At 44.8% G+C, this 27,948-nt stretch overlaps 1 protein-coding gene across 11 annotated transcripts in view; it reads right to left on the bottom strand.

Moving 5' to 3' along the window:
- Nucleotides 1-4,357: 4,357 nt before the first annotated feature.
- Nucleotides 4,358-27,948, bottom strand: part of LOC109883386 (POU domain, class 2, transcription factor 2) — an 87,550-nt gene continuing 63,959 nt past the window's right edge. For 2 of the 11 annotated variants that reach the window (XM_031786304.1, XM_031786317.1), the window contains exons 2-16: nucleotides 21,550-21,615; nucleotides 21,396-21,430; nucleotides 19,735-19,791; nucleotides 19,295-19,414; nucleotides 18,466-18,801; nucleotides 17,835-17,934; nucleotides 17,471-17,559; nucleotides 17,141-17,284; nucleotides 16,920-17,061; nucleotides 14,570-14,718; nucleotides 13,736-13,936; nucleotides 13,200-13,441; nucleotides 12,938-13,006; nucleotides 12,372-12,454; nucleotides 4,358-11,900 (exon numbers count right to left, since the gene is read on the bottom strand). In XM_031786304.1, the coding sequence (XP_031642164.1) occupies nucleotides 11,572-11,900; nucleotides 12,372-12,454; nucleotides 12,938-13,006; nucleotides 13,200-13,441; nucleotides 13,736-13,936; nucleotides 14,570-14,718; nucleotides 16,920-17,061; nucleotides 17,141-17,284; nucleotides 17,471-17,559; nucleotides 17,835-17,934; nucleotides 18,466-18,801; nucleotides 19,295-19,414; nucleotides 19,735-19,791; nucleotides 21,396-21,430; nucleotides 21,550-21,615 (2,162 nt within the window). In that variant the 3' untranslated portion in view covers nucleotides 4,358-11,571. Of the gene's footprint in view, nucleotides 11,901-12,371; nucleotides 12,455-12,937; nucleotides 13,007-13,195; nucleotides 13,442-13,735; nucleotides 13,937-14,569; nucleotides 14,719-16,919; nucleotides 17,062-17,140; nucleotides 17,285-17,470; nucleotides 17,560-17,834; nucleotides 17,935-18,465; nucleotides 18,802-19,294; nucleotides 19,415-19,734; nucleotides 19,792-21,395; nucleotides 21,431-21,549; nucleotides 21,616-27,948 lie in introns of those variants that run through there. The other 9 variants (XM_031786321.1, XM_031786337.1, XM_031786312.1 and 6 more) reach the window with 8 other exon arrangements.

Genomic DNA, 27,948 nt, shown 5'->3' with positions numbered 1-27,948 from the left:
GTACAGCATAAAACACAGGAAAATCACATTTTGGACAGCACTGGGCCTTTAATGGCAGAAAGACCATGCTCATTTAGCCATTTAATCATCGTCGCCTAACCCACTGGCTCCAGGTCATCTATAAGTCTTTGCTAGGTAAAGCCACTGGTCACCATAGCAACAACCACCCGTAGTACGCACAGTAGGTATATATGGCCGCCTTTCCTTCCAGTCTTCTGCTGCCAATGACTGGAACGAATTGCAAAAATCACTGAAGCTGGAGACTTATATCTCCCTCTGTTAACTTTACGCATCAGCTGTCAGAGCAGCTTACCGATCACTGTACCTGTACACAGCCAATCTGTAAATAGCACACCCAACTACCTCATCCCCATACTGTTATTTATCTTCTTGCTCTTTTGCACCCCAGTATCTCTACTTGCACATCATCATCTGCACATCTATCACTCCAGTGTTAATGCTAAATTGTAATTATTTTGCCACTATGGCCTATTTATTGCCTTACCTCCCTACTCTTCTACATTTGCACACACTGTACATAGATGTTTCTATTGTGTCATTGACTGTACGTTTGTTTATGTGTAACTCTGTGTTGTTGTTTTTGTCGCACTGCTTTACTTTATCTTGGCGAGGTCGCTATTGTAAATGAGAACTTGTTCTCAACTGGACGACCTGGTGAAATAAAGGTGTTCTCAACTGGACGACCTGGTGAAATAAAGGTGAAATAAAATAAATACAAATAATAAATAATAAAATCAAGACATGACACTGACAGGAGTAGCAAAAAAGGAGAGATAGAAAGTAGGAAGTTCATTTGGGGGGTTTTAAGGTTGCGCTGGGTGTGGGCAGAGACCGAGAGAGAGAGAATGTGAGCAAGGCAGAGAGGGTGTAAAAGGAGAGAGAGGGAGGTATGCCTGGCACTGTGACAGTTGCTATATTGAGCACAGCGTGTGTGTTGACAGTGTCTCCTGTATCTCACAGAGGAACAAACTCTTCCTATTGGCACAGCTGTGAGCTTCCCTTCTCTCACCCTCTTACTCACCCTCTCATTCCTTCTCTCCCCCCTCTAACCCTTCACTGACCAAATTGTTCTCACCCTTCCTCTCTCAAAACCACCTCTCCCCTCTCCAATATTGTATCATCCTCTACCTCCCTCCCCCTCGCTCACCTCTCTCCTTTTTACCCCCTCTTACCCCCCTTTCTTCATGTATTCCCCCTCCCCCTATCTCTTCTACACATGTCATAGCAGAGCTAGAATTAGACCAGGCAACTGTAACCCTCTCAGATGAGCTGGCTAGGTGAGAGAGTGACTGAGTGTTTGTGAGTTAGGGAGTATGAGAGAGGTCTGAGTCAGATCCAATCAGTGCTCGCTCCTCGCCCCTTCTCCCATCCCCATCACATCATCAGAGCAGGGCCACAGGGCCACTCACCCCCTCTCCCATCCCCATCACATCATCAGAGCAGGGCCACAGGGCCACTCACCCCCTCTCCCATCCCCATCACATCATCAGAGCAGGGCCACAGGGCCACTCACCCCCTCTCCCATCCCCATCACATCATCAGAGCAGGGCCACAGGGCCACTCACCCCCTCTCCCATCCCCATCACATCATCAGAGCAGGGTCACAGGGCCACTCACCCCCTCACCCATCCCCATCACATCATCAGAGCAGGGCCACAGGGCCACTCACCCCCTCTCCCATCCCCATCACATCATCAGAGCAGGGTCACAGGGCCACTCACCCCCTCACCCATCCCCATCACATCATCAGAGCAGGGCCACAGGGCCACTCACCCCCTCTCCCATCCCCATCACATCATCAGAGCAGGGCCACAGGGCCACTCACCCCCTCTCCCATCCCCATCACATCATCAGAGCAGGGCCACAGGGCCACTCACCCCCTCTCCCATCCCCATCACATCATCAGAGCAGGGCCACAGGGCCACTCACCCCCTCTCCCATCCCCATCACATCATCAGAGCAGGGCCACAGGGCCACTCACCCCCTCTCCCATCCCCATCACATCATCAGAGCAGGGCCACAGGGCCACTCACCCCCTCTCCCATCCCCATCACATCATCAGAGCAGGGCCAAAGGGCCACTCACCCCCTCTCCCATCCCCATCGCATCATCAGAGCAGGGCCACAGGGCCACTCACCCCCTCTCCCATCCCCATCGCATCATCAGAGCAGGGCCACTCACCCCCTCTCCCATCCCCATCGCATCATCAGAGCAGGGCCACAGGGCCACTCACCCCCTCCTACCAGATTACACCCCTTTCATCACCCCTTCACCCCACTACCAAATGAAACTCATGCCCTGTCCATCTCATGCTCTCAGAACCAGTCGGAGTGTGTTCAGATAGAATGGTCTAAGACTAGGAGGCTGTGGTTGGGACCCTGATGCTTGGTATGGGCCTTGGTCTCTGGTTGTGCTGTGTGGCATCATTGGCATGTAGACAGCAGGTCTGTGGGTGGTTCAGCTATGTGTCATACTGTGACAGGCCAGTAGCAGTGTCTGTCTAGGGGCGGGCTGCTCTCACTGGAACATGGAACTGCTGTGTTCCACTGGTGAGTCTGGAGTGTGCTGCCCTCCCTCACCCGGGCATGGCTGTGGGTGGTGTAGTAATGTGTCATAGCTGCAGGGGTGGGTTTTGGATTCCTCTCGTGTGTGAGTTTGTTGTGTGTGCTTTTTTTTTAAAGTTGAAGTTCTGTACAATGGGTTCATTTGTGGTGGTGATGTAACATGTTATGTTCAAATGGATTTATTTCCTTTGTAGATGTTGTATTGTGGAGAGTTATGGTGTCCAGTAAATGCTAACAAAACTAACATATTAAGTTGACACTGTATAGCATACTGTGTTTAGAATTGTGCTAAATGTGTTTATTCTAAACTAAGTTTATGCCCTACTGTTGGAACCAGTAGGTCTCCCCCACCAGTGTGGGTGCAGTGCTGTTCTGAACCATATCAGGTTGACTGTTCTGTAGTCCTGAAGTGTGTTCTGTTGGTATGTCTATCCGTGTTGAGGGGTACAGCCTTGGTTTCAACAGAGCTTGTGCCCACTGTGTGGATGAGAGTGGCAACGTGCTTCCAGGCCCTCTCTGTGCCCACCTTAGTCGCGGGCGAACTGCTGTATGTACGGTGAGGGGGTGGGAGCAGCAGGAGGGAGCTGACTGAGACTCAGCGTGAGTGGAGGAGAGTATTTAGAGATGACTGACAGTTGCTACAACCAATCTATCCTTTCAAGGACTAAGAGGGAGCAAGTCACGATATTATATTCAAACTGGGGTTACCTTTGCTACACTTTGGATCCTTACCATCCTAAACAGGGCATCGCGGAGGCGGTAAGGGACCTGAAGACCTTTAAATTGGATGCACTGATTGACACACTGGTCGACTCCATCGGTCAATATGGGCCCAGATTGTCACCATAGTAATATGATCCTATGTACACAACATGATCAGTGAGTCATTGTGCGGTGGGCGTCAGAAAGCTGCTGTCACACTCACACACTGTTACCACACAGAGTCCTCCACCTCCTACTGCTGCACATAGACACGAATCACGCACACAAACATTCAGCACGCACGCATATGCCACGCACAACACACACACTGGCAAACACACTCAGCATGCGCACGCACAGACGTACAGAGAGCGACAGACGGAGAAAGGGCCAAACACAGTCAGTGATGTTTGTCAATCAACAGATGTCCTATGACTCAGTCGAGAAGGACAGAAAGAGAGAGTCAGACTCCTCTCCTCTCTGTCCAGGTCTGCTGCGTGACTACTGCTCATCTGCTGGGTATCATCAGTTGTTGGTCTCACTGATAATCAGGTCCAGGCCTCCACCTAGTGGTGGCCTACTGCTAGAGCATGTTGAGCTGACACCTAGTGGTGGCCTACTGCTAGAGCATGTTGAGCTGACACCTAGTGGTGGCCTACTGCTAGAGCATGTTGAGCTGACACCTAGTGGTGGCCTACTGCTAGAGCATGTTGAGCTGACACCCAGTGGTGGCCTACTGCTAGAGCATATTGAGCTGACACCTAGTGGTGGCCTACTGCTAGAGCATGTTGAGCTGACACCTAGTGGTGGCCTACTGCTAGAGCATATTGAGCTGACACCTAGTGGTGGCCTACTGCTAGAGCATGTTGAGCTGACACCTAGTGGTGGCCTACTGCTAGAGCATGTTGAGCTGAATTTCTGTTAAGACCTTCAGGGTTGTCACAGTGCTAGAACAAAACAATGCCAGACAAACATTCTAAAACAAGAGCTATAATAGAGATGAGAACGTGATCTAGAGATATTCGAGTGTAATGTACTGTTTTAAACACACCAGAGGCCACAATCATCTGTACAGTTTTTGTCTCCTGTTTTTATTTGGATGAATGAAACACTTTCAGTTACAAAAATGACTTTAAATGAACAACACTGTACTATGAACAAGCAGAGATATTTCTCTTGTTTTTTGTTTTTGTTTTAAAGATAAACACAGTAAAAGGCTAAGTTGCTACCACAAGGAAGAAGAGAGGGAGAGACAGAGAGAAGGGAGAGGAAAGAGGAGGACTGCTCACAGGAGGCAGGATGAGCACACACACACACACACACACACTAGAACAGATAGGGAAACAGACAACAAAGGTTGAAGGTCGGACAGAGGGAAATGAACTACATGTTGACTAACAGTAAATCCCCAATCAAGCCAATGTTTACAAACCTGTTGCTTATCTAACAGATTAGATACAGTTTGAGGTGCACACAAGCACACACACACACACACTTCTTGGGGTCTTATTTCCACAGAACAGTTATAGCAGTTATGACCGTTTTCCCTCCTCCCTCCGTTTATTAACCCCTCCCCCCAAACCACCATCACTTCCAAAGAAGTCTGTAATTCCCTGGAAAAACTCTCCATAACGCCTCGTACAGAATTCTCCACATACACATCATATTTTCGGTTGTAACATGTAGCTTTCCCTCTGCCCAACGAACACAGAGAGCAACATGGAATACAGACAGATAGACAGACAGTGGTAAGAGACAGACAGAACTAAAAGGACAGGGTCAACAAACTCAGAGAGGATCATGGGATCATCAGAATTACTCTGGCAGCACGAGCGAAAAGGTCAAAACTCAAAAAGGACCAGAACAACTACAGAGATACCAAGAGAAACGTCATTATTGTCTTCATCGTCATCATCATCATCATATTTACGAGAAGCTTCATGTAATTTTCAAATGACAAATAATTAAAAATATACATTTTTATCATCATTATTATCATCTTTGATATTTCCCTTAGGATAGCTGAGGTCAGAAACTGGATTACTAGGTGACGGGGTTGGAGCAGAAAAGAGATGAATAGACAGAAAGGAGTGAAAGAAAGGGGGATGCAGTGGCTGTCTGTGAAAGAGAGGAGGAATGTCGAACTCTTTGGTTTTATTCTATACGATCGGACTTTGCTGTCTTGCTTAAGGAACTTTGGACTGAAGCTGTATTGTACAAGAGAAAGAATGAAGACAGAAGAAAGGATGAAAGAGAGGGAGTGTGGAAGTGAGTAGGTACGAGGAATATCAGTCATCCCCTTTTTTTGTTTTCTTTGCTATTTTAGTTTTCTTTGCTTTTTGTCCCCCTTTGCTTTCTCCTGCCTTGACATCTACACGATGTTCTGTCATCTATCAGTAAACTGTCAATCATTGCTTGTTCTGCTCCAATTGAAATCAATTCCAGCCTGGTCTCATACCAAACGTAACATATCATACTAACTTCTCGTTTGACACAGTTGCTGAGGTGCTTCGCTGAGACTACAAGGAATTAATCCATGAACTGAATCAATGTTGTGATGTTCAGACTGTAAAATGTACAAAATGGTTAATGCCAAAAAAGTCTGGGGATGTTCTTCCAGACTAAACTCTGCTGTGATAATGTTGACCCAGGCTACAGTAGAAGGAGTAGGATTTGTTGCCTCTAGGTGCTGATCTAAGGTCAGTTTTGTGTTCTGCCTACACTAATAGCTATGATTAGGGAAAGGTTAACATATCCTAGATCTGTGCTTATGGCCGGGTGACTACTCAGTCTATAGGAGAGGTGGTCGCTGAATGGACAAATCACATTTTATTGGTCGCGTACACATATTTTGCAGATGTTATCGCGGGTGTAGCGAAATGCTTATGTTCCTAGCTCCAACAGTGCAGACACTGGTAAACAGCAGGGTTTTAGGGAGTGAGTGCATGGTGCCGTATCCAACAGTAGGGCATAAACTTTGGTATCATTCTCTTGTGGGGGTATCCCTACTGGAAGGACTTACACTTTACATGTGATCCCTAAGACCCTGAGATCCACAGAAGCATCCTACCAGGATGAAGAGGACCTAAACTGATCTACACCTCATTACAGAAGGAAAGAGCAAGGGAGAAATAGGGACTTCCACCTTGGGGGAGTGTATGCATGCGTCACCTAGCAACCACAGTCTCAGCCCTTCCCCAGTCACCTACCCCTCTGCGCTCGCTGCCACACACATCTCTGAAGGACACAGCATCCAGTCAATAACCTAAAGATGCTGGGTACCCAGAGGCTAGCCCCTGTAATCAAGCTTTGTGTTAAGGAGTAGGAAAAAGTTGCTCCATAGACACAGGACCGCTCAATGGTTAATTAAGATTAGGATTTGGAGGAAGGTAAGCTGATCCTATATCTGTGCCTATGGAAAACTTATACTTGGAGAGTGTTTTGTTTCAGCAGGGAGGGAGCAGTAGGGGAGAGGGGGATGGAGAGAGGGCTGTACAGAGCGGGGGGTTGTTCTTCAGACCAGACGGAGAGGGAGGTGTGTGGGGGAGTGGACTGGGAACCACAGCGAGAGGGCTGGCATACAGCTTGCTACCCAAAATGTCTCCTGATTAGGATGGGGCACAGGAAATGTGACCTCTGACCCCATTATTTACCTTTGAACTCTGCCGGACCCAAACCTCGCTCTGGCCATCCATGGTCACACTCACACCCACACACACGTACACACAGTCACACCCCGATCCCCACACGAACCCCGCTTAAAAAAAAAAAAACGTTCATCTATTTGGTATATGAGGTATATCTCTCTTTAACATCCTACAGTAGATGTGGGAAACAAAACCTACCAACATTAAGAAAAGTCCAAACAGAAAGAAAAGAAAACAAGTCCCTCTGTCACGTTCCTTTGCCCCAGTCAATGCATCTTCTAACTGGTTTTTTGGTTTGGTAGCTGTTTAAAGCTTTCAGTGTATTTATCATGAGGAGAGGAGAGGTTGTGAGGGAACAGCACTGTATCTTTAAGAACAATCTGCCTGCCTGACCATCCCTGTCAGCGGAGCTCTCTTCCAGAACCGTTGGGCTATATTCAAACATACATTATACTAGCTTATAGGCAGCGCTGACTACATGTACATCCGGGATATAATCCCTCTAACCTGATCCGTCCAAAGTATATGGTATACATCGTAATGGGAACAAACTCCAGTTCTAAAGCTTTGAGATTTATTAATACAATGTTTTAAAAGTTTCACTCATGACTGGTTTGATCCCACCTGGTGTGGGTCTCCAGTAACAATCCTGGACTGTAGTAAGGCTGTAGAGAACCCTACTGAGGCTCCCTATCCCCCCTTCAACTAAACACAACATCACAAGACCGCACATAAAGCCAGAAACACTCAGATGCTCTGTCCCTCTCATCTCACCAGTCATTACTCACCAGTCATACAATAAGGACATCACTAGTAATATCATTATCATTCGGACAATTAACCCCATATTTAGGAAAGACAGCATTTAACACCTGAAAACATTGAATTGCTCAAATTTACATCAATATGAAGCTGACGTTCCTATTCCCATGACCTTTCCCTGACCTGTAATGCCTGAGAAAATGCTGTTAGGTGGTCGTACTGAAGTAGACACAGTGCTGCCCCCTGTAAGCTCACCCCATCCATTTTAAAAGAGTCTCGGTGAGCTCACCCCCACCCCTTAAGCGTAGTCGCAGTGAGTCTGTGGCCAAACATGACCATGTTCTCCTAGGCCCCGTGAGACCTGTGGTTGCATGTATCTGGTTTGAAGAGGTGAGAAGGTACTTCAGCAGGATTTTTGGTCACAGCCACATAATATATATTATAAATATATACCCCAAAATATATCCCCTGTAAAAAGACTCTAGAATAAATAAATAACAAATAAATAGTAACAATATAAGCTTAAATCAATCAAATTTAAGATGAATAAATAGTACAATCAATCAAAAGTCCTAAATGATTCGACAAAGAAAAATAAACCAAATATATATCAAGAGAGAGTAACATTTATGGTCTAAAATCAAGTCATTATCATCAATGTTTTTTAAGATATTTTTTGTATGTTTTTCAATACATTAGCAATAAGTAAGCATTAGGACACAGATCTTTTTATCTACAAAATCTATAGAAGCACTAACAGATACATTCCGTCTAAGAGTTAATGTTGAGGAAAGGTTTCACCTCGTGGTTAGAACCTCCACAGCTGTATTTCTGTGTCAAACCAAATACTCTTTGGATGCATTTTAAACTCTACTGTACATTTTAGCTGAAGTGTGTATGTGTGTGTGTATACAGTAAGTGTGTGTGTGTGTATGTAAAAGTGTGTATGTGTGTGTGTGTAAAGTACGAGTGTGTTTGTGATAACGGGGGTAAACGTACAAGAGAGAACATCTTTGTAAACTCCACTGAATTCATTCTATAACGCGTGTACACACACACACACACACTATCACACCCTCACACAACGCACATACGCACACACTTCAGATAAATTGACACAATCATAAGTGTGAGCCCTAATGCAACGGCAGGGACGGCAGTTGAACCATCTCGTTTTATCCTGCATTTTTGGTTTGGTTTGGTATTTGGTGTTTGGTATTTGGTGTTTGGTTTGGTATTTGGTGTTTGGTATTTTGTTTGGTGTTTGGTATTTGGTGTTTGGTTTGGTATTTGGTGTTTGGTTAGGTATTTGGTATTTGGTGTTTGGTTTGGTATTTGGTGTTTGGTATTTGGTGTTTGATTTGGTGTTTGTTATTTGGTTTGGTGTTTGGTTTGGTATTTGGTTTGGTATTTGGTGTTTGGTATTTGGTGTTTGGTTTGGTGTTTGGTATTTGGTGTTTGGTATTTGGTGTTTGGTATTTGGTGTTTGCTATTTGGTGTTTGCTATTTGGTGTTTGGTTTGGTATTTGGTGTTTGGTGTTTGGTATTTGGTGTTTGGTATTTGGTGTTTGCTATTTGCTATTTGGTGTATGCTATTTGGTGTTTGCTATTTGGTGTTTGCTATTTGGTTTGCACGTTTTGCTTTTCAACTCTTGTTTTGGACTTTTTCTGTCTTTTTTTCTGCCAAGACAGTCAGTTTTATTTTATCTAATAAAAATCTGGAAGCAAAATTTTCACAGTATTTTTCCAACCACCTGATAAAATCTCTAGAACAACTAGGAAAACATAAGGAGCTGTTGTAGTAAGCAAATACGTTATTATCCCAAATGAGTAAAGAACAGCACATAAACAGCATCACACAGCAAACAAATCAAATACAAAATAAACCAACAAACAGAAACATGTAAAAAACTGACTTAGAATATTCAGTTCAATGAGGTCATTAGAGATTTCTCCATCCAGGACCAGAGAAGAAGAGCTGAGTTTGGAGTGAAAGAAAGACAGGGGGAGGGAGGAAATCTGTCCTATCTATCCATCAATCTATCCATACATCTGTCCATCTGTGCTACACAGTTTAGAGAGGGCCACTGAAGCCCAGTTAGTTGGATAACAGACAGAGGTGTCAGTTCCAGTCTGTAAAAACATACATTTGTCTCCTCCCCTCATCCCCCCCATCCATATTTGGTTGTGTTTCTTTTTGGTTTGTTTCTGACATTTTTGGTTTGTATTTTTGGTATCCTCTTACAAAAACATCCCCTCTTTCTGTATGTTTGATCCCATCGCACCATCCGATCCCCTCCCTGTATGCACCCCTTTTATGTTGGGTGAGGGTTCTGTCCTTTTGAAGTGACCCTCTCGGGCATAAGGAGATGGAAGGGGTCAACTAGGGGGGTTCAGCGGGAGGGGTAGGGTGTGTCCCCAACCCCTACAGTATGTGAGTGTTAATGTCATGGCTGACTCCTCTGAAGAGTAACAAATGCTTTGGTTTAAACGTGTAATAATGGCAGATTTGGGTGGAAAATGACAGTGAAAATGGGATGGTTGGAGGGATGATGAACAATAAAAACAACGTATATTAAACATTAAACAGGTTTTGATCTCTGTTTTTCTACTGCGCGTCGAGACATGGCTGATTGACAACGTAAGACAGACCTGTCCATGACTAAACTAACATTTTTATCAATTTACCTATTTCTTGCCTCAAAATGTTACTAGGTTAAATCTCCAATCATGCTCAATGTCATACTGTCACCATGGTGGATTGGCCATTCACAAGGACTACATTGAGTCTAAGTCTAATATTATTTCATCAAGTGAGTCATTTTGTTGTGAGTAATTACGGAGAGAGAGAGGTTTATATCAAGGCTGTAAACTGCTACACTCAGCCTGATCTCTTGTTCCCTCTTGTCTCTTATTATCTCTGACAACATGAAGTAAATGGCACAAGATGATGATATTGATGACGATGACAGACTCCAACTATTGGAAAGCAAGGGGGAGATAGGACACGATACTTGAAGAAGCAGTGGTAGGAAAACACAAACTATACACCTGTAAGCTTGGCTCGTTAAGTATCAACCATTTATAACAATCTAAAATATCCCACAGAAACAATATAATTGCAGTGAAAGTAAGTGACAGACTATGACAGACATGAAGGGTGGATGGATAGATGAATGTGATCAGCTGTGGATATCGTGTGTGTGTGTGTGTGTGTGTGTGTAGCAGAGTCCTGGTCCTGGATAGGATCCGTATGTACAAGTCGTTTGGATAAAGCTTTTCCTTCCGTATTTTTGGTTTCTGGGATTTTGGTATGGTTGTTGATTTTTGTCATTGTGTGTTCCTTTTCTCCTCCTCAGGTACATTTTTGGTTTAAAATCCTCCTCCCATCTCCTCCTCTTTCAGACCTGCAGCTTTTCAAAGAAAATCATCCACTTCTTTTTTCTGTCCTTGCCACCATTCCCCCAAAACACACAGTAATGTTTATTTTTGTCATTTTTGGTTCACGTGATTCGACACACATCTCTACTCCTGTTATTTGTCATTGGTTTATTTTCCCGGGAAAGAAAGAGAGACAGAAAGGGGAGGTGCGATATCGCTCAGTATTGACTAAACAGTCCCACGATGCCTCCTCCATCACTTTGGATAGATAAAGATTTTTGGTTTCAATCTTCCTCTTTCCCCCCTTCTCCCCCTTTTCACTTCTGACTCCCCCCTCTCCTCTCTTTCATTCTGTGTATTTTTGGCATCAAAAGACTGGGGGGGGAGAGAGAGAGAGTGTAGGGCGAGAGTGATAAAAGAGATAGCTTTGGTTGAAAGGCGAGGTTGTCGTTTCCTCCTTTCTCCTCCTCCTCTCTGATTGGCACTTGGCTGTGTCACTCAATCTTAGCCCCTCCCAATGAGGATGGGCTGTGCGCCAATTCATCGAAGTCGCAGGAAGAGGCGGGGCTGGAGCAAGGGGAGGGGGAGCAGGGGGTGGGGCTTATGCTACTGGTGGAGGGGAAAGGGGAGGGCTGGGATGCTTTGGCTACGGCAGCGCTGACCAATCCAGCACCAGGATTCTGGCCCATGTGGAGGAAAGCGGGGTGGTTGAGGAAAAAGGAGGACTGGAGACCCCCTCCCTGCCCCCCTGCACCACCCAGCAACACCTTACTGCCCCCCTCAAGACTGGAAAGGGGCAGCTGGCCACCACTGGCTGCTAGGGCTGAGAAGGGAGGGAGATGAGAGTTAACGTCATTATACCTACTGTGAAATAACTACATTTACTATAGACTTTACTATAGAGATGAAATGAAGAAGCGGATGAATGAGAAAAATAATGAAAGACAGACTAAAGACACACACACACACACACACACACACACACACACACACAGAGATGGGGATGAACATGTTGGAGTGATGGGACATCCCTGTCATAGCCCTGCTCACCAGTTCTCCAGTTTCTTCCATCAGATGATCTATCATTCATCTCATCAGCTCTAACTGTCCCTCTCATCATCTCTGTCATTCTTTCTGTCTAGCATTCATTAACATTACGTACCTTTATTATCACTTTGTACCTCAAATTACTGTCCCCCCCAACTTTCTCTCCCCCTGTCTCTTTCTTCCTCCTTTATTTCCCTCTTCCTCTCTTTTCCCTCCTTCCCTACACCTCTCTCTCCCTCTAACACACCTTGTATAGTAGCCAACTGGTTGTTGCTGAGGAGAGCTTGGTTCAGAGCCTGGTTCCCTGTGTTTACTCCCATCACAGTGTTCCTATGTTACACACACACACACACACACAGACACACACACACAGACACACACACACACACACAACACACACACACACACACACACACACACACACACACACACACACACACACACACACACACACACACACACACACACACACACAGACACACACACACACATATACACACACACACAGGAGGAAATCCATTTACATACAGAGGAGAAACAGAGAGAGAAGCAGGTTTAGCAGCAGAACAGACAGAGGACAGACTCAGGGACCTGAACACAGACACACTGCAGGAGAAACCCACAGGTCAGATACACACACACACAACCATCTTGATTCATATCTTGTTTTTATGAGCTACAAATCCAAATGCTTGCTTGTGAACCTTGTGTCTGTGTGTGGACGATCATATTCCTGTAAGAGAGAGAGAGTGTGTGTGTGTGTGTGTGTGGGTGGGTGTACAGTATAGGTATGTATGTCTCTGTTGTCTTCACCTCAAGTTTGCAGCAAAATCGGTGATGTAGTTAGACACGTCACCATTCTTTTTACCCAAACGCCATAAGCTGTGGACACAAAACACACAGTCACACACACAGGTTAGAAAGTACTGCTGCAGAGAAGTAGCAGCGTCACGGATCAGTGTGTGTCAATCATGTGTGGGTGTGATAAACATTTGCTGCAAACTGCAGGTGAACCGAATACTGAACCAATGGTGAAGCACAGTGGCCAAAGTGTACACTTTGTATGCATACTCACCCTGTGTTGAGACTCAGTGTGCTGTGGCTGGGAGTGGCTGGGCTGGCTGTGCTGCGAGGAGGAGGAGTCACTGGAGAGGAGGCGGAGCTGAGAGATGAGTGGGTGGGACCACTGGGGATCAGAGGGGAGAACGATGACATTGTGGTCAATGTGGTGCTGAGGCTGGTCACTGCCTGGGACAGCTGACTGGACATCTGACTGGACAGCTGACTGGACAGCTGACTGGACAGCTGACTGGACATCTGATAGAGAGACGGGTGAGAAAGACAAAGAGAAAAAGAGGGAGAGTTATTATTTAAAAGAGTATCTATACTTAGCTGTACCCAATAGAAAAATGGATAAATGGGATAGGATTATTAATGTGTAATAGCAAAGCACTAAAGCAATGCAGGTTGGGTAGTACCATCTGCACACTGGAACAGGGGGTGCAGAAGAACATACACTATGACATGCGGGACACACCATTCATAAGAGGGGGGGGGAGAATTGTGATGGCTAAGGTTGGGAGAGGGGGGATCATGCGGGTCAGGCCATACCATGTGTGGGCTGTAGCAGGGGGGTTTGTGCGTCGGTGGGGCTTGGGGGGGCTGGCTGGGCAAGGGAGGGGTGGCACTGTTGGGGTTGATACGCTTCTCTTTCTGTCGGCGGTTGCAGAACCACACGCGGATCACCTCCTTCTCCATGCTGAGCTGGTCCGCGATACACAGGATCTCCTCTGAGGTAGGCTTCTGGTTCTGCTGACACACGGGAAAGACAGAGATGGACACATTAGTACTAATAGACACTTAGCCTTATATCACCTCACTGATATCACGGTGTTATAGTGTTCTTCTGAGGGCAGAAACTACACAACAAGCCATGTAGATGTTATGTCAGTGTTATGAAGGCCTTATGTCAGTGATCTTGTGATGGACATTTTTATGTTTGTGCTTTTCTAATAAGCAATTTCTGTGTTCATGCAAGTGACTGATTGAACAAATCTTCACTATCAGTAGCTGCAATTTGGCAGTACGCCCAGAACCTTGTTTTGAGAAAGGGATATCTGAGTTTCAAGGTCTCAGCTTAGAGAGAAGAAGCCTTGTGAGGTATTGGTCTGTCACATGCATGACCCAGTATTGGTCGGTCACAAGAAGGCAGCAAACGTTAATAATGAATGAATTATGAATGATGAATAAGCTAAAATAGGCAAATATAACCTGTCTGTATTTAAGAGAACTAACGGGACTGCCCCGGGTTGAGCTCCTGATTGACATGCGTACTTAGTGCATTGAGTTGGTTGGAACCTCTTCAGCGCGTTGATAATAACCCATTATTAATTTAAGATTGACTTCCTGTGTAGAATTTCCATGACAATTTGTCATGTCTCTCACCGTGATGAAGGCTCTTTCCAGGGCCACGCGGACGTTAGTCTCGATGCTGGTTCTTTTCTTCCTGCGTCGGCCCGGCAGGCCCTCGAAGCCCATTGAGGAAGAGGACAGAGAGCTGGGGCTGGGCATAGTACTGTCTGTGGACATGGTCTCTGTCAAACAGAGAGATTGATTAGTGGGATGATTTAAAATCACACAAACTGGAATCCTCATTCTACAGATATAACTTAATTAACTCAAGGTTACATTCATTCAGACCCAACACGAAAGTGTAATGAGGCAACATCAAAGAAGGGTTTCACTTTATGCTGATGACTTGCTTCTCTATATCTCAAACCCCAATGTATCCTTACCCATAGTGCTATCTGTTCTTAATGCAGTTGGCCCAGTCTCTGGTTACAAGTTCAATCTGAATAGGAGCAAGCTTTTCCATTTAAATGCAGCAGCTCGTAACTACCCATTACTACCCATTACACACATTTTCTTTGAGAGTAGTTCTCATGTCATGTCATGGACAAATTTGACAACCTTTTTAAGGCTAATTTTACTCCTCCTTACTCTGGTGGAGAAAGATTTTGAACGATGGTCACGAATTTGGTTCAAATGAATACCCTTCCTAAATGATCCTACCTCTTTCAATGTATACCTATTTTTATTCCCAAATCTTTCTTCCGCAAACTAGATTGGATTATCTCCCACTTCATCTGGAAGTGTGAGGGGCATGGCCCTACCTAACTTACAGTTCTATTATTGGGCTGCCAACTTCTGTGTAATTCAGTACTGGATTCGTACAGATACCCAACATATCATTCCAGCATGGGTGAAGATAGAATCTTCCTCATGTATGCCATCTTCACTGATTGCTTTGGCACATTCCCCTATTCATTCTATTACTAAGTTATACCAAAAACATTTTAGTAAAAAACACACATCTGGAACCAGTTTAGACTTTGGTTTGGTTTGCAAACCTATTCATTAATGGCCCCTCAGAAATCACGCTTTCATCCATCCCTGTAGATGGAACCTTCAATGATTCAATGATTTGTATATTGACGACACGTTTGCATCTCTCCAACAACTCTCAGCTAAATTCCACCTCCCGAATAGTCATTTCTTTAGATATCTACAAGTGCGTAGCTTTGATAGTGACATGACCACTCAATTCCCCAGTCTTCCTGTGACCCTCCCACTGATGCATTTATCCCACCATCCCCAACAGTAAAAGGGATTATTTCTTATAGCTATGATGAAATTTCCTCTCTTCACAATCCTTCATTCGCAGCTATTAAAACTTCATGGGAACAGGATCTAGGTGATGAGTTGACTGATGACACATGGGAAGGTATTCTGCACCATGTCTACACCTCTTCTATTTGTGCCAAACATGGTTTGATCCAATGCAAAATCCTCCACCACACTCACTGGACTAAACTCAGGCTTTCTAACACCTGATGTCCACCCTGTTTGTGACAGGTGTCGACAAGCTCCTGCTTCATTAATACGTATGTTTTGGTCCTGCTCTTCCCTACATAACTATTGGTCAGCAATCTTTGATACCATATCTAAAGTATTACAGGTACCTTTTGCTCCTACTGCCATGACATCATTATTTGGGGTAATACCTGATACTATAACACTACCAAAACACACATCTGACTCTGTAGCCTTTGTTGGCAAGAAGGTAGATTTTACTTCTGTGGAATTCGCCCTCTCCTCCCTCTCATTTTGTGTGGATTAAAGATGTCTTACACGTTAGTAAATTGGAGAAGATTAAATTCTACCGAATGTGGCAACCTTTCTTTACCTATGAAGAGACACTGCAATTTCCCTCTACTCTACAGTAAACTGCCTACCCAAGCGTTGTATTTAATGGATCTACCTTTGTGTTTAATATTAGCCTGTCTTATTATTATAATTGTTCTTTTCGTTTTGAAGACGAACCATGTTTGTTTTTTTGTGCACTTTGTTGTTTCTAATGTATGTTTTGTTATGAATGTATTACTAAAGTCTTATATTTTCGTATGGCGTATACATTCCTTCCTCATACAAAAAGCATGTTTCCATGGTATATCGAATGTATAAAACCATATGTGCAATGTACTGTATTTCAACCATTGTTTACTGTAACTGTGAAAGAAAATACCAATAAAAAGAGTTAAAGATGAATGCAACTTGGGGATTGGTTAATTAATCAACTGATTTATTGATTAATTCAAAGTGTCATACACCTTTCTCCTTCACCAATTCCCTCACCTCCTCTCTCCTCCCCTCCTGTCCTCGCTCTCCTCTCTCCCGGCCCCTCCCTACTCCCACTCTCCCGTCCTCTCTCTCATCCCCCACCCTCCCCTCTCACCTGCATCATTGAGCCACTTCTCCAGTAGTGGTTTGAGTTTGCACATGTTCTTAAAGCTCAGGTTGAGGGCCTCGAAGCGAGAGATGGTGGTCTGGCTGAAATCATTACCATATAGCTTCCCCATGGCCATTCCCACGTCACCCTGAGAGAGCGAGGGAGGAGGAAAATAGAGAGTTAGCACACACACACACACACACACACACACACACAGAAAGGCGTACCTGTGTAAAGCCCAGTTTGATGCGTCTCTGTTTGAAGGTGCGGGCGAACACCTCCAGTTCCTCAAGGTCACTGGGCTCCTCGGGGTGAGAGGTCACAGAGGACACAGAGGTCATGACCCCACTGCCCTCCATAGCCTTATCTCTCTACAGGGGTAGAGGGGGAGGAGGAGGAGGAGGAAAAAGAAAGTGGAAGAGCAAGAGAGAGCGAGAATTATATAGCAGAAGAGAGGCGTTTACTGGATATGACAGAATGATGAGAAGAGATGTTTGTTGGAAAGAGCCGGGCCTGTAGCCCCTCTCAAAGCCTGGGTGTTTCCTCAGTGGGCCTACCTGTGCTTGGAGCCCCAGCCTGGGAGCGGACAGGAGGCTCCCTTGGTTTTGCTGAGGTAGCTGAATCAGATTTGGTGTTGATAGCAGTCCTGACGAGTGAAGAAGTGAGGGAATCAGTAGGCCTTTGATCAATTATGTGAACAAACAACACACGTAATGTTCCACAAAGCTCCATGGTCGATCAGAGAATCCAATAGGCATTCTAGTATTAGACATTTGAAGAACCTGTTAATGGTTGTCAACAGTTGGCACTTATAAATAAATGAAATCTGTTTGTTGATAGTTGGAACATCTACAGCCCATCTTCAGGGCACTGTCCCAATAGAACAGAAACCGGTGGTAGTGACTAGTGCGAGGAGCCCACCTTGCTGCCCTTGGTGCTGTTGGAGGAGGAACTGAGGAGACTGCAGGTGGTGTCCTGGCACCAGAACCAACTGCTGCAGCTGCAACAACTGCTGGATGTCCTGCAGGGAGACAGGAGGACAGAACAGAGATCAGAGATGGAGAGAACAAAGGGGTCAGAGATGGAGAGAACAGAGGGGTCAGATATGGAGAGAACAGAGGGGTCAGAGATGGAGAGAACAGAGGGGTCCAGAGATGGAGAGAACAGAGGGGTCAGAGATGGAGAGAACAGAGGGGTCAGAAATGGAGAGAACAGAGGGGTCAGAGATGGAGAGAACAGAGGGGTCAGAGATGGAGAAAACAGAGGGGTCAGAGATGGAGAGAACAGAGGGGTCAAAGATTGAGAGAATAGAGGGATCAAAGATGGAGAGAATAGAGGGGTGAGAGACGGAGAGAACACAAATGTACAGAAAATAAATGAAAACAACCCCTTCATATAGAGGCCAAGAGAAAAAGACTGAAAGAACAGCAGAGCAACACAAGCAATAAAGAAAAAGATTGATAAAAACAGAGGATCCCAGACTGTCTCCTGAATCAAGACCCTTCCCCACCTCTTCCCAGCCAGGATGTGCCTTGTGATTGGTTGTCAGTACCTGGGCGGTGAGCTGAATTGGCTGAGAGAGGGTGAGCTGAGGATGAGTGGGCGGGACAGGGACAGGTTGACCTGTCTGTTCCTGTGTGCTCTGTCCCTGGGGCTGTGATTGGCCCTGCTGCCCTGTCTGTCCCGCCTGCTGCTGGGCATGTTGATTGGCTGCTGCGGCTGCCTGAGCTTGCTGATTGGCTTGGGCGGCTGCGTGGGCTGCATGAGCTGCGTGAGCTGCGTGAGCTGCGTTGGACTGCTGAACAGACTGCTGCACAGCTGCAGCTAGAAGCTGAGCCTGAGCCTGCTGCAGTAACAACTGCTGCTGAGCTGGCAAGAGAGCTGTCAACTGAGAAAGAGACACCGAGCGAGAGAGAGAGACACACAGAGAAAGAGAGCGAGAGAGGGACAGAGAGAGAAAGAAGGGGAGGGAGGGAGGGAGGGAGGGAGGGAGGGAGGGAGGGAGGGAGGGAGGGAGGGAGGGAGGGAGGGAGGGAGAGAGAGAGAGAAGAGAGAGAGAGAGAGAGAGAGAGAGAGAGTGGGAGGGAGAGAGAGAGAGAGAGAGAGAAGAGAGAGAGAGAGAGAGAGAGAGAGAGAGAGAGAGAGAGAGAGAGAGACAGTGGGAGGGGAGGGAGGGAGGGAGGGAGGGAGGGAGGGAGGGAGGGAGGGAGGGAGGGAGGGAGGGAGGGAGGGAGGGAGGGAGGGAGGGAGGGAGGGAGGGAGAGCAGAGGAAAGAAAGAAGGAATAAAGCAGTGAACTCAAGCCAGACCATAAGCATGAGTCTGTGTTTTTGTGAGTGTGCATCAATATGTGTTTGTTAAGCCTCTTCCTCCTTGTCTTACCCCTGCCAGTTGGGAGCCAGTCAGCATGAGCTGTGTGTGTGGGAGGGGCGTCTGTGAGGGGGCGTGGCTGTGGTGGGGAGGAGGGCCCGGGGACATCTCACCACACTCTTCCATCTTATTCTGAGAGGAGGAGAGAGAACGAGGGATACAGTTAAACAAAGCTGACTGTTCTGCTCTGTCTACTGTGGTAACCTGCATGCCAAACAGGAAGGTGCCTTTCTTTTCTTTAGAAATGAAGGATAGTCATCCCTTCTTCCTGGAATGGGCATGTCCAAACTGGCTAGTCTGACTGTTTTGCATACCTGTCAATCTGTATGCAAATGTGGCAAAATACACACACACACACACACACACACACACACACACACACACACACACACACACACACACACACACACACACACACACACACACACACACACACACACACACACACACACCTTGTTGCTGCTGAGGGTTGGAGAAAGGTGAAAGGGACTGATTTTCATCTGCTGAAGCTGTTAAAAGGACAAAAACCATCAGTACAGAGAAACATAAACATAAATGATCATAAAAAAAGAATATATGACTGCAGTGTTTTCCAATCCTGTCCTGGGGACCCCGACACACAACATCCCACTCAGTAACTCATCATCCAGCCTTAGATAAGTGGAATCAGGTGTATTTTGGGTAAAAACAGAAATGTGCCTCCCCTGGGGTCTCCAGGACCAGATTTGGGAAACACATTGCACTGCTGTATTGATGCTTGTGTCTTGGTATTAGGCTACTTGTTGTCAGTCATCTTTACTTTTCAGACCTAATGTGTGTGTTATTCAGATCATGATTGTCACCATTGAAAATGACTGATTATTATGTTTCCTAGAGGTACAGTGCATTCGCAAAGTATTCAGACCCCTTGACCTTTTTCACATTTTGTTACGTTACAGCCTTATTCTAAAATTGATAAAATTTACTTTTTCCCTCATCAATCTACACGCAGCATTCCCCCAAAAAATACGCAGCATTGAAGGTCCCCAAGAACAGAGTGGCCTCCATCATTCTTAAATGGAAGAAGTTTGGAACCACCAAGACTCGTAGAGCTGGCCACTCAGCCAAACTGAATAATCGGGAGAGAAGGGCCCAATGGTTACTCTGACAGAGCTCCAGAGTTCCTCTGTGGAGATTGGAGAACCTTCCAGAAGGACAACCATCTCTGCAGCACTCCACCAATCAGGCCTTTATGGTAGAGTGGCCAGACGGAAGCCACTCCTCAGTAAAAGGCACATGACAGCCCGCTTGGAGTTTGCCAAAAGGCATCTAAAGACTCTCAGACCATGAAAAACAAGATTCTCTGGTCTGATGAAACCAAGATTGAACTCTTTGGCCTGAATGTCAAGGGTCACGTCTAGAGGAAACCTGGCACCATCCCTACAGTGAAGCATGGTGGTGGCAACACCATGCTGTGGGGATGATTTTCAGCAGCAGGGACTGGGAGACTAGTCAGGATTGAGGGTAAGATGAACAGAGTAAAGTACAGAGAGAGCCTTGATGAAAACCTGCTCCAGAGCGCTCAGGACCTCAGACTGGAGCGAAGGTTCACCTTCCAACAGGACAACAACTCTAAGCACAAAGCCGAGACATCGCAGGAGTGGCTTCGTGACCAGTCTCTGAATGTCCTTGAGTGGCCCAGCAAGAGTCCGGACTTGAACCCGATCGAACATCTCTGGAGACCTAAAAATAGCTGTGCGGAAACGCTTCCCATCCAACCTGACAGAGCTTGAGAGGATCTGCAGAGAAGAATGGGAGAAACTCCCCATAATACAGCTGTGCCAAGCTTGTAGCGTAATACTTAAGAAGACTCAAGGCTGTAATCGCTGCCAAAGGTACTGTAACAAAGTACTGAGTGAACGGTCCGATATTTGCAAACGTTTCTAAAAAACAGTTTTTGCTTTGTCATTATCGGGTATTGTGTGTAGATTGATGAGAGGAAAAAAACTATTGAATTTTAGAATAAGGCTGTAATGTAACAAACATTTTGATAAATTCAAGGGGTCTGAATGCACAGTATCTTACCAGTGATATCAGTACTGAAATGAAGGTGAAGCACCAAACGGACACAAACCTGATGATTTGAGTCAGGACCATTCCGCTCTGAATCTGTGTGGGGGGGATAGGAAACAATTAGAAATTCCTCATACACACGCACTTGCATGCACATACGCACACACACGAACACATGTAGGTATACACACACACACACACACACAGACAAATACCTGTGCTCTCCATTGGAGAGTCAGCCACTGTGTTCTCAACCTCAACTGGCTTTGACATTCTGATTTCTATGAGAGCGAGAGAGACAGAGAGAGAGAGAGAGAGAGAGACAGAGAGAGACAGAGAGAGAGAGAGAGAGAGAGAGAGATAGATAGAGACAGAGAGAGCGAGAGACAGAGAGAGCGAAAGAGAGAGGGAGGGAGAGAAAGAGTGAGAGAGAGAGGGAGACCAGGGGGGAGAGAGACGGAGAGAGCGAGAGACAGAGAGAGAGAAAGAGAGAGGGAGGGAGAGACAGAGTGAGAGAGAGAGACAGAGAGAGCGAAAGAGAGAGAGAGAGGGAGAGACAGAGTGAGAGAGAGAGGGAGACCAGGGGGGGAGAGAGACGGAGAAAGCAGATGATTAGGTTTAATGACTAATGGCATGTGAGTCAGCATGTTCAGGTTCAGTTGAAGCATTATACAGATAATCACATGGCAATAGAAAAAAGAGAAAGTGCAAATGCTTTTGGTTGATGTTACGGTGCTGAAATAGGCGCTGAAATATGATGTCACACTGCTGTATTGGCTTTTGAATATACGGTGATATGTTTTGCTGTGCAGCCTCCATTCATTCTTTCCTATATGTAGGTGTTTGTTGGGTCTAACAATAGGCCCTACAGAGGTTTGAGTGGGAACAGAACCCTACTAGACACCTCTATACTGATGTTACTCACTGTAGTGTCATCATTACACCACACCACACCCCGCTATACTACACCACAACACTTCCTCCTTCCTCTCCTCTCCTCTGTACTGTACAGACAGCCAGTCAGGGCTGGGACTGTCCCCATAGACAGAGAGTTGAGGGGTGTGGGGGGAGGGTGAGAGGGAGGGAAAGAGAGAGGAGCAACAGGTGGTGGAATGGGAGAGAGTGAGGGGTACACAATTCACTGTAAATAAAATCTGATATTGAAGGGAACTTATGTTAAGTTAATTATTTGAAAGAAAGTTACTGTAACAGATGTTTCATTTGGCAGTTACTGTATTAACTACAGCTTATTTAGTGAGAAGCCACAATATCTACACAGACACTGGTCTTTGCTGACACACTCCCTCCCTCACACCAACTTCCCTTTTATGAAAACATGCAAATCCACCCAACGAACAACTAATTATATCTGCCACCTGCATTATTAAAAACATTCCTCTCTCTCTCTCTCTCTCTCTCCTTTCCTCCCAGTTCTCTCTATCACTTCTCCCCCACTATCTTTCTCTCTCTCGGTTCAAGTATAAAGGATGAGTGCTCAGAGTAACATAAATGCATATTTTTTTATTCTCAAAGATGACAAAATCCAGTTTACCTTTTTGAAGTCATAACAAAACTAAACTGTGAAACGACAACACAAATGAACAAATACAACCAACAGACTAAGTAAGCTACTATGTCCGTAACAGGTTATTATCTACAATACCAGTCAAGGGTTTAGAAACACCTATTCCTTCAAGGGTTTTTCTTCATTTGTACTATTTTCTACATTGTAGAATAATAGTGAAGACATCAAAACTATGAAATAACACACATACAAATATACAAAAACACCAATAGTAAAGGACACCACTAAGAAGAAGAGACTTGCTTGGGCCAAGAAATACAAGCAATGGACATTATACCGATGGAAATCTGTTCTTTGGTCTGATAAGTCCAAATTTGAGATTTCTGGTTCCAGCCGCTGTTTCATTGTGAGATGCAGAGTAGGTGCACGGATGTGTGGTTCCCACCCTGAAGCATGGAGAAGGAGGTGTGATGGTGTGGATGTGCTTTGCTGGTGACCCTATATGTATTTAGAATTCAAGGCACACAACCAGAATGGCTACCACAGCATTCTGCAGCGATACGCCATCCCATCTAGTTTGGGCTTAGTGGTACTATCATTTGTTTTTCAACAGGACAATGACCCAACACACCTCCAGGCTGTGTAAGGGCTATTTGCTCAGGAAGGAGACTGATGGAGTGCTGCATCAGATGACCTGGCCTCCACAATCACCCAACCTTTAATGTTTTATTTCACTTGGCAAGCCAGTTAAGAACAAATTCTCATTTACAATGACAGCCTAGGAACAGTGGGTTAACTGCCTTGTTCAGGGGCAGAACGAGAGATTTTAACCTTATCAGCTCAGGGATTTGATCTAGCAACCTTTCAGTTACTGGCCCAACACTCTAACCTCTAGGCTACCTGCCACCCCAACCTCAACCCAGTTGAGATGGCTTGGGATTAGTTGGACCGCAGAGTGAAAGAAAAGCAGCCAACAAGTGCTCAGCATATGTGGGAACTCCTTCAAGACTGTTGGAAAAGCATTCCTCCTGAAGCTGGTTGAGAGAATGGCAAGAGTGTGCAAAGCTGTCATCAAGGCAAAGAGTGGCTACTTTGAAGAATCTCAAATATAACATATGTTATATCGATTTGTTTAACACTTTTTTAGGTTACTACATGATTCCATATGTGTTATTTCATAGTTTTGAGGTCTTCACTGTTATTCTACAATGTAGAAAATAGTACAAATAAAGAAAAATCCTTGAATGAGTAGGTGTCTAAAACTTCTGACTGGTACTGTTTATGAGTAATGGCATAGCACTACAGAGATTTCCCTTGTTTGTCCTCTGGGCTATGGAGCAGGACCAGAGTATGTGAGTGGAGGGGAGCTGAGCGTGCCCAATTTAACTGGAGCCTGGAGCGAGATTCCCAAAGGCTGGAGTGTTGGCCTTTTAGCCCGCTCCAATTTAGCTTCAACAGTGCTCCAGTAGCGCTCACTTCAGGAGCTCAGGGCCTGCCCGGCCCAGCATGCATTTGTCTGCTGCTATAGTCCCTTGCTTTAGCTACTGTCATGGAGTTTGCTAAATCTTTTCATAAAGAAACTGATCAAACAAACAGGTGCAAAATCAAGGTGACAAAGATGAGGACCAATAGCAAGAGAGGGACTGTGGAGATCTTATGTCCACAACTAAAGAATAATTGTGGAATCTGAAAAGACACATATCCTGAAAGCATGATGGTGTACTTATTACATGTGCATGCTAAAACAAAGGAACGAGGTGGGTACATAACTAAGTGTACCATTGTAGCAAAATAATTGTTTAACTTTTCCTTAATTTTTGTTCTACTATCTATACAAATCGGACATAATTGATTTTGGCCCAATAGGCCCGGCATATTCCAACTTTTAAGGAGCTTTCCATTTTGATTGGGTTATTTTGCCTGAAAACCTTTAGGATTACCTATATAAAAAACACTCTGCAGCCCTGCCCAGCCTAGGGTGGCCAAAAGGGTGTTTAGCATCCCAAGTGGCTCTGCAAGTGTGGAGAGGGTGTTCTCTGCTGCTGCCCTGCTCTCCAGGCACCATCGCATGAGCCTGAAGCCACTAACTCTGGTCAAACTGGTGACTCTAAAAATGAATTCAAAGACAATGAATTCAAAGCCTAATAAGGCATTTCTTGTTTCATTCGTAAGTTAGTCACAGCCTATATGTGCAATTTATACAGTATAATGATTTAATACAACAAAATTAAATGTTGAGCGCTTAATGTCACTGACTCCCTACCAGCCTAGTGTGTCGCGCTCTCAAATGCTTCACAATGTATTTCTTTGTAGCTATAGCCTTGAAATATTTAAATAATATAGCCTTCATTTCTGTTCATTTCCTTAGGCTCCCTGTCTGGTTCCTGGGCTATCTAGAGTGTTTATATGCTGTTTAATATGACATGTAGCCTATTTAAAACTATGAGCGCTTCTCACATTCACATTTTCATGTTTATTAAAATACTTTTCATTCAAATAATTTTGTTTGGTATTCTGAGCAGGACCACTTATCAACCAATAGGGGGTAGTAGTGAGACAATGAACACATTTACCAACAATTACGATGGATGAGGTTGTTATTATTTTTTTATTTTTTATTTAACTAGGCAAGTCAGTTAAGAACAAATTCTCATTTACAATGACGGCCTACCCCTGCCAAACCCGGACAATGCTGGGCCAATTGTGCACCGCCCTATGGGACTCCCATTCACGGCCGGTTGTGATACAGCCTGAAATCGAACCAGGGTCTGTCTTGACGCCTCTAGCACTGAAATGCAGTGCCTTAAGACCACTGCGCCACTCAGGAGCGCAGCGGTCTAGGGTACTATTCGTGATATGTAGTGGATTGAATAGCAACAGGGCTATTCAATACCAGGCCTCAATATCTGTAGAGCTGCTGGGTTTCCTTTCTCCCCACTAGTTCAATGATTGATTCATGTTGTTGATTGGCCAGAGAGTCCACTTGCCTGGAGACCCAGGTCTGAATCAGTTAAACCAAACCAATGAAAACCAATAGTGGTGAGGCCATTGAGGCCCAGATGTCTGAACAAGCTATATCCAGGCTGGATAACACAGAACACAGGAAGGCAGGGGCAGTACATTACTTGTGACAGTCAGGAGTTTTTTTTTCTACAAACACAGGGTCTGCTAGGGGAAGCAGCGGTCAGACAGAAAAGCCCATTGGCTGTTCCTCACCAATGAGGAAGCAATTCAAAGAATCTACAACAGAACAAATGGAATAGTCTCAAAAGTGCAAACCAACAGCTAAATTGGCACACCTCAAAAAGTTTCAGGTCTGTTTGTGAGATGACAGTGTTAGTGAAACAGTATATATAGTGTAATGTGTGAAGACAGTGTTAGTGATATGTAGTGTAATGTGGGAAGACAGTATTAGTGAAACAGTATATATAGTGTGGTGTGGGAAGACAGTGTTAGTGATATGTAGTGTAATGTGGGAAGACAGTGTTAGTGATATGAAGTGTAATGTGGGAAGACAGTGTTAGTGATATGTAGTGTAATGTGGGAAGACAGTGTTAGTGATATGAAGTGTAATGTGGGAAGACAGTGTTAGTGATATGTAGTGTAATGTGGGAAGACGGTGGTAGTGATATGAAGTGTAATGTGGGAAGACAGTGTTAGTGATATGTAGTGTAATGTGGGAAGACAGTGTTAGTGATATGTAGTGTGATGAGGGAAGACAGTGTTAGTGATATGAAGTGTAATGTGGGAAGACAGTGTTAGTGATATGAAGTGTAATGTGGGAAGACAGTGTTAGTGATATGTAGTGTAATGTGGGAAGATAGTGTTAGTGATATGTAGTGTAATGTGGGAAGACAGTGTTAGTGATATGTAGTGTAGTGTGGGTAGACAGTGTTAGTGATATGTAATGTGGGAGGACAGGGTTAGTGATATGTAGTGTGGGAAGACAGTGTTAGTGATATGTAGTGTAGTGTGGGAAGACAGTGTTAGTGATATCTAGTGTGGGAATACAGTGTTAGTGATATGTAGTGTAGTGGGGGAAGACAGTGTTAGTGATATGTAGTGTAGTGTGGGAAGACAGTGTTAGTGATATGTAGTGTGGGAGGACAGGGTTAGTGATATGTAGTGTGGGAAGACAGTGTTAGTGATATGTAGTGTAGTGTGGGAAGACAGTGTTAGTGATATCTAGTGTGGGAATACAGTGTTAGTGATATGTAGTGTAGTGAGGGAAGACAGTGTTAGTGGTATGAAGTGTAATGTGGGAAGACAGTGTTAGTGAAATGTAGTGTAGTGTGTGAAGACAGTGTTAGTGATATCTAGTGTGGGAATACAGTGTTAGTGATATGTAGTGTAATGTGGGAAGACAGTGTTAGTGGTATGAAGTGTAATGTGGGAAGAAAGTGTGAGTGAAATGTAGTGTAATGTGGGAAGACAGTGTTAGTGAAATGTAGTGTAGTGTGTGAAGACAGTGTTAGTGATATGTAGTGTAATGTGGGAAGACAGTGTTAGTGATATGTAGTGTAATGTGGGAAGACAGTGTTAGTGATATGGAGTGTAATGTGGGAAGACAATGTTAGTGATATGTAGTGTAATGTGGGAAGACAGTGTTAGTGATATGTAGTGTAGTGTGGGAAGACAGTGTTAGTGATATGTAGTGTAGTTTTGGAAGACAGTGTTAGTGATATGTAGTGTGGGAAGACAGTGTTAGTGATATGTAGTGTAGTGTGGGAAGACAGTGTTAGTGATATGTAGTGTAGTGTGGGAAGACAGTGTTAGTGATATGTAGTGTAGTTTGGGAATACAGTGTTAGTGATATGTAGTGTGGGAAGACAGTGTTAGTGATATGTAGTGTAGTGTGGGAAGACAGTGTTAGTGGTATGAAGTGTAGTGTGGGAAGACAGTGTTGGTGATATGTAGTGTAGTGTGGGAAGACAGTGTTAGTGGTATGAAGTGTAGTGTGGGAAGATAGTTTTAGTGATATGTAGTGTGGGAAGACATTGTTAGTGGTATGAAGTGTAATGTGGGAAGACAGTGCTAGTGATATGAAGTGTCATGTGGGAAGATAGTGTTCGTGATATGTAGTGTTGTG

This window comes from Oncorhynchus kisutch, linkage group LG2 (genome assembly GCF_002021735.2).
Source record: "Oncorhynchus kisutch isolate 150728-3 linkage group LG2, Okis_V2, whole genome shotgun sequence".
In the NCBI taxonomy this organism is placed as follows: Eukaryota; Metazoa; Chordata; class Actinopteri; order Salmoniformes; family Salmonidae; genus Oncorhynchus; species Oncorhynchus kisutch.
The sequence above is the reverse complement of the archived record's forward strand: the minus strand, read 5'-3'. Positions and strand labels throughout refer to the sequence as shown.